Source organism: Nelusetta ayraudi, unplaced genomic scaffold (genome assembly GCF_046127955.1).
Source record: "Nelusetta ayraudi isolate G7.1 ecotype Tasmania unplaced genomic scaffold, CSIRO-AGI_Nayr_v1 ptg000089l, whole genome shotgun sequence".
Taxonomy (NCBI): domain Eukaryota; kingdom Metazoa; phylum Chordata; class Actinopteri; order Tetraodontiformes; family Monacanthidae; genus Nelusetta; species Nelusetta ayraudi.
Window position 1 is genome coordinate 730,831 of NW_027466139.1, and position 6,407 is coordinate 737,237.

The 6,407-nt window shown below is 49.6% G+C and overlaps 1 protein-coding gene across 1 annotated transcript; it reads left to right on the forward strand.

Moving 5' to 3' along the window:
• The first annotated feature begins 1,597 nt into the window (after nt 1-1,597).
• Nucleotides 1,598-5,503, forward strand: six2a (SIX homeobox 2a). Its single transcript, XM_076046197.1, has 2 exons — nt 1,598-2,809; nt 4,363-5,503. Exons 1-2 carry the CDS (start codon nt 2,250-2,252, stop codon nt 4,700-4,702), a joined length of 900 nt encoding a protein of 299 aa, XP_075902312.1. The 5' UTR covers nt 1,598-2,249; the 3' UTR covers nt 4,703-5,503.
• Nucleotides 5,504-6,407: the final 904 nt, after the last annotated feature.

Below are 6,407 nucleotides of genomic sequence, written 5' to 3' on the forward strand. Positions count from 1 at the left end.
AAAAAAAATCCCATAAATAACATAAAATGTCGTTGTGTAATTTCACCACGTTAGTGGAAGACAAAAAAAAAAAAAAATCAAATATTTGTTGACGGTTCAAATCACTTCAGAGGGAGAGTTTATCTCCTTCCGTCCCCGATTGAGCAGCGGTGTGTGTGTGTGTGTGTGTGTGTGTGTGTGTGTGTGTGTGTGTGCGGCAGTGTCGGGTGATGTGGTATTGAGTGCACCGCCCAGCTGACACGCTCTCTATCTCTAATGAAGCGCTCCCATGGCGGAGGTCTGAGGGCGATAAACATCCCCCACCCCGCCCCCCTTCTCCGGTCAATAACACACCGGGGGCCGCCGTGCACGTGACCCCCCCCCCAGTCCCTTCCCGACCTAGTCAACGAACCGCGCGACCGCCTGTTTGTTTTCCATCGTCACCTGCTGCACAAATCCGGAGCGCAAATCGATCACAAAATTCCTCCATGACTGTTAAAATACAATATTGAGTCTCACCGCTGCTGCTGCTGCTGCCGCCGCTGCTGCTGCTGCCGCTGCTGCTGCTGCTGCTGCTGCTGGAAGGCCCAGGCTGGCTGGACTCTCTTCTTCTTCTTTTAACCCGGCTACTTTTTCCACCGTTACACCAGCTGCAACCCTCAGTCTGTCCGTCTGTCTGTCTGTCTGTCCCTCTCTGTCACTCAGCCTGCATGTGCGTCTTTCCTCACAAGAAGGGGGGGGGGGGGGGGGAGAGAGAGAATGTAATAATAAATATAAATAAACGAATAAGTGAATAAATATACATTTCATTATTATGGTTTGTGCTAACGGCGTTTAGTAGGCTATTTTTTATTTATTTATTTTTTTTCAAATGGCCATCATCAAAATAGCTATATAATATATATATACTATAATAGATATTTGATTTTAATTTTCTCAAAAAGAGGTCGCACATTTTTCCAACTTCAAAATAAAAGAATAAATTAAAACAAATGTAGGTCATATCACGAAGTTTAGGGACATAAATCACAAACTCTTGAACAGACCATAATTAAGCTTCAGCCTGAAACATTCTTTTATATACTTTCTACATAATATTATTATTGCTTCAGGCCTCTCTCCTATCATAAAGTAACGGCCTATAATAACGTACATAATGGTAATGTGTCACAGTAGTTATATGTAATAAAGTCACTTAAATGAAGTTCACAGGCACACGTGGCCAACTGTTCTTCCTCTCCTCGCCATCAACTCTGTGCTGTCGACAGTTTCCAGTAATAATCACCGCTGTCACTCTGTAAAGTTTCACGCTTGTTGCTCAGGCGGACTGATTTGTGAGCCGCTCCGGAGGCTCGCAGACACTCGGAGCTGCTCGATCTGTCTGTCTGTCGGTCTGTCTGTCGGTCGGTCGGTCGGTCCCGCCCCAACACGCACAGCCGCCTGCTCCCCCCTTCAGCTCCTCGGCTCCTCTTTGGCTGGAGGAGGCGTCCGTCAAAGTGAGTTTTAGAAAAAGAAAAAAAAAGTTAGAAGTAGTCGAAGAAGAAGAAGAAAATCTGAGCAATATTTCTGGAGGGGAGGGGTCTCGTGAAGGGGAACAATCGGGGCTGAGTCCGCCGAGGAGCCTCAAAGCCTCTCAGGTTTCCCTGAGTGACAGCGTCGCCATGGCGAATAATTTGACTGAGGCTATTGTCTTCTCCTCGCCTTGCGCGGGGTCAGATAACCGACCAATCAGAGTGCACGGCACCGCGCGTCCTTGCCAGTTTAGAATAATATTATTAAAACGAGCCAGCGAGCGCGCTGCGCCGGAGTAGGTGATGTTGAAGCGGCGGTGGCGACGAGGAGGAGGAGGAGGAGGAGGAAGCGGCAGCAGCAGCGGCAGCGGCAGCGGCAGCAGCAGCAGCAGCGGCAGCAGCAGTGCGCCGGCACGGAGCTTCTTCTCTGCGTCTCCACAACTCGTGCTGGGAGGTTTGGAAGTGCACGGCTGAGAGGACTCGACTCTGTCTGCGCTCCGTGCAGCTCCGCGCAAAGACAACAGACTCGCCAGTGGATATTTGCGCCGACTTTGGGTGATTTCTGAACGCCTGTGCGCGGATCTCTTCCCTCCGATGCGTCCCCGCTGAGAGGCAGTCTGCGGGGACGTGGAAGCCGAGGCGCGCGGCCGGAGCCCCGCGCACCCACCGACCCGACCCGACCCGACCCGACTTGACTTGACTTGACCCACCGACTGGACCGACTTCTCCCCCCACCCATCCCCTCCCCCCCACGCTGCCATGTCCATGCTGCCGACGTTCGGCTTCACGCAGGAGCAAGTGGCGTGCGTGTGCGAGGTGCTGCAGCAGGGCGGCAACATCGAGCGCCTCGGCCGCTTCCTGTGGTCGCTGCCCGCGTGCGAGCACCTCCACAAGAACGAGAGCGTGCTCAAGGCCAAGGCGGTGGTCGCCTTCCACCGCGGCAACTTCCGCGAGCTCTACAAGATCCTGGAGAGCCAGCAGTTCTCGGCGCACAACCACGCCAAGCTGCAGCAGCTGTGGCTCAAGGCGCACTACATCGAGGCGGAGAAGCTGCGCGGGCGGCCGCTGGGCGCCGTGGGCAAGTACCGCGTGCGCCGGAAGTTCCCGCTGCCGCGCTCCATCTGGGACGGCGAGGAGACGAGCTACTGCTTCAAGGAGAAGTCGCGCAGCGTGCTGCGCGAGTGGTACACGCACAACCCCTACCCGTCCCCGCGCGAGAAGCGCGAGCTGGCCGAGGCCACGGGACTCACCACCACGCAGGTCAGCAACTGGTTCAAGAACCGGCGGCAGCGGGACCGAGCGGCCGAGGCCAAGGAGAGGTAGGAGAGCCGCCCCGAACAGAACAGAACAGAACCGAACCGAACCGAACCGAACCACCGGAGGTTCAACTTGTTGTTGTTTTTTTTTTTTTCCTCCCTTGAAATCCAAGTGGTAGGATGCGGTGAAAACTCGCAGTTTAAAATGAGGAAAGTAAACACTTGAGTCGATGACATCTGCTGACCTACATCCCAGGGCCCAAAACTCTTGGTTTATTACACCTGATTTTGCTTTGAGCAAACGAACCGAACCGACGCGGGTTAAAGTGTGTTTTCCCCCTGAAATCCAAGTCCAATAATGCGTTGAATACTAATGAGGAAACTGAACACTTTCCTCTGGTTTGGTTTTAGTCGATTAGATCTGCTGACCTACATCTCCAAGCCCAGGACTTCTCTCTTTTTATTTTATTTTATTTTTTTCTTAAATTAAACGAAAAAAAACAAAACAAAACTAAATTGGCTTCTTCAAGTTTCAGCATTTCGCTCTATTTTATATAATCAAAGTCTGTGATTGTAAATTATGACAAGAAAAAACAAAGCGCACGTAGGCGTAACTTCTTGTTGCTGCGCGTGTTTGTTATGACTGCGTGTAGGCCGCGCGTCAAGGTAAAATAGAAGCAAATTGAAGACTCACTTTTTACGCGAGTTAAAGTGTTGTACAGTTTCCCCTCTACCGATCCTATATTTTCACAATTGGTCGCGTAATATTTGCATTAAGGTTGCGTTTAAAGAACATTTTTAAAGACCTTTTAAAATCTATTTAAAATAAAAAAGATTTTAGACTGAAAAAGGGGGAGGAAGAAACTCCGAACGTGCAGGGCGTGTTTTTAAAGAGCGCTGCACTTGTTGACACTCGGCCGAGAGTTGCCGGAGCTCGAGGTCTCCTCGGTCAGGTGCTGGTGTCTTCTTTCAGCCCTCCGGACACTCAGTGGGGCTGAAACCTACACGTAAATCATGTCGTGCCATGCACTGCCAGAGGTGCCGGGAGTCCGAGTCGAAGCAGCACCGATTACACCTGCTGGTTAGTAAGACGCGGGTTCGTAGTCAAAGCCGCAGTGGCAGCGGCACCAATGATATCAAATATGAGCGTTGATCTCGAGTCACTTTGACTGACGTTGACTCACTGTGTCTGTTGTTGACTTGACCCCGAGGACAGCGTGTTCGATGTGTAAATCATTATTATTTATAGAGACGCGCGATCCTGGTTGTTGTTGTTGTTGTTTTGTTGTTTTTAGTCGTGTTAAATTTATCTGAAGGACATTTACGACATAAAGTTGAGCCCATTTGGCAAAGCAGCACAGCCATGGTTGTGACGTGTGTGTTTATTTTGTGTGCTAGACACTCAGGACTGTGTGTATTTTTTATTTTCAACCTTTTAATACATATATTAATATTAATATTAATATATATATATGTTAGAAAAATATGTTTTTCTCTCATATCGTCTAAAACCTAAAGTGCAACATTGAAACACACGTCTTATTGTTTTTGTACACTTTGCATATTTCTCTCTCTATCGTTCCCTCCCTCACGCGCCACTCTGCTCCGCTCCGCAGGGAAAACAACGAGAACAGCAACGGCCACAACCCGCTCAGCTCCTCCATGAACGGGAGCAAATCTCTGCTGGGCAGCTCGGACGACGACAAGACGCCGTCGGGGACGCCGGACCACACGTCCCCGAGCCCGGCCCTGCTGCTGGGCGCCGGCCCGGGCCTGCAGTCCCTGCACGGCCTGGCGCCCCCGCCGGGACCCAGCGCCATCCCGGTACCGAGCGGTGGCGAGTCGGTGCACCACCACCACCACCACCACCCCCACGCCCACGCCCACGCCCACCCGCTGCACCACGACAGCATACTGAACCCTATGTCTTCCAATCTGGTGGACCTCGGCTCCTAAACGGCACAACGCTACGAACTGACGCAGAGTCCGGACAGATGCGCGTTTGAGACATTTTTTTTTTCCCTTTTCACCCCCCCCCCCCCCCCACACCACCACTTTAAAAAAAATTACAAAGGCGCGAGACTTCAGACTGATTGGAAATCACAGTCTCGTGTTCAGCCTAAACTTTTCTCCCCCCCCCCCCAACCAGTGGAGAAACACAGAAGAGAAACACGGTGCAGAGGCAGCTCATCCTCCAGTTGAACTTGTTGCTCGAGCACTTAAAAAAAAAAAAAAGAAGACATTTTCAAACAAGGCTCAAAGCTATTGCAGAACCCTCTTTTTTTAAAAATAAATAAATAAATAAATAAAATAAAATAAAAATACTTAAGCGGGTGGGAGGAGCAAAAATATAAAAAAATATATAAATTCCAAAGAGTGTTTGACTTTTTTCGGACAGATCATTTTTTGGGGGGGGTTGGAGGATCTACTAGAATAATTCTCCAGGAACAGTACAACGTTGTGTATTGCATTGCATTGTTGAAAACAATAATTAGGAGGAAAAAAAATACACAAGTCTTAATTGTTGTACTCTTCCGGTCTTTCTGAGAGGGATTCTATAGAGAGAGAGAGAGAGAGAGAGAGAGAGAGAGAGAGACTCTGTGTCTGCACCAAGTCCATGTCCTCGGAGCTCCGCATCATCTCTTGCAGAAGAGCCAGAAACACTTTGCTTTCTTCTTCTCGATGTCGTTGTTGTGTTTGGAGGAGAAGTTGGTGCCTCTCCAGTCACCTGTAAGAGCCATGGCAAGATGAAATATCTTTAATCTCTTGGTATTATTTTTGCTTTTTTTTTTTTTTTTTTTTTTAATTTTAATTTTAATTTTATTTGGACATAGACTGCATGTAAAACACTGCGATACATGATGATAAAAAAAAAAAAAGCAACTCGCCTATAGTTTCATATACCCTTTACAATAAAAGAAGGTTTTAAAAAAAAAAAAGAAAAAAAGAAATACACTTCACGCGTGGAAATGGAGATTTTCTTTCCTTCTGTGTTTTTGCTCCCTGACATTTCCAATGAGTATTTGAGGAAAAGCATTTTCATTTTTCACCACTAGCGGCCATTACATCGAAGGGAACAAACATCCCAGCGGTGCAGCAGCAGGCCGGTCAGCTGGGACGCAGCAGCAGTTGGATGTTGTTGGGTGAGCTGACAGTCGCTGGAGCTTCCTATCGGCTCCCTCCCGTCCACACGTGGAATATTTCCTATCCGCGTCTCTTGCGAACGTCTCCGTGCGGCGCGACCGTTTCTCCGTCGTGGAGCAGTCGGCTGGTCGGCTGCTGGAGATGCAGAAACTCCCACCAGAGGAGCTCAATGTGTTTCCACACGCATCCACTCAGCCCTTAAGAAAGACTCGATTGTCTCGTGTGTGTGTGTGTGTGTGTGTGCGTGCGTGCGTGTGTGTGTGTGTGTGTGTGTGCGCCGGCCCGGCCTGCGTCCACAGGTCGGCGTGCAGGATTATCTTCCATCTCCTCGGAGAAGGAAGTGGTGGAGCGGAAACACTGCTGCTTCTGTCGCCGTGCAGCTCCTCCAAACTGCAGCCACCGAGGTTTCACAGACAGTTTGAGGAAACCGGGGGGTTCGTGTTTGAGGCCTTGACTTGTTGCGTTTTCCACCGTAGAGGTTGTCGTCGTCGTCGTCGGAGGTCAAAGGTCATCGACA

Coding starts and splice junctions, on each gene's coding strand:
- six2a (XM_076046197.1), top strand. CDS start 2,250: ATGTCCATGCTGCCGACGTTCGGCTTCACGCAGGAGCAAGTGGCGTGC. Junction 2,810..4,362: donor GCGGCCGAGGCCAAGGAGAG/GTAGGAGAGCCG, acceptor TCCGCTCCGCAG/GGAAAACAACGAGAACAGCA.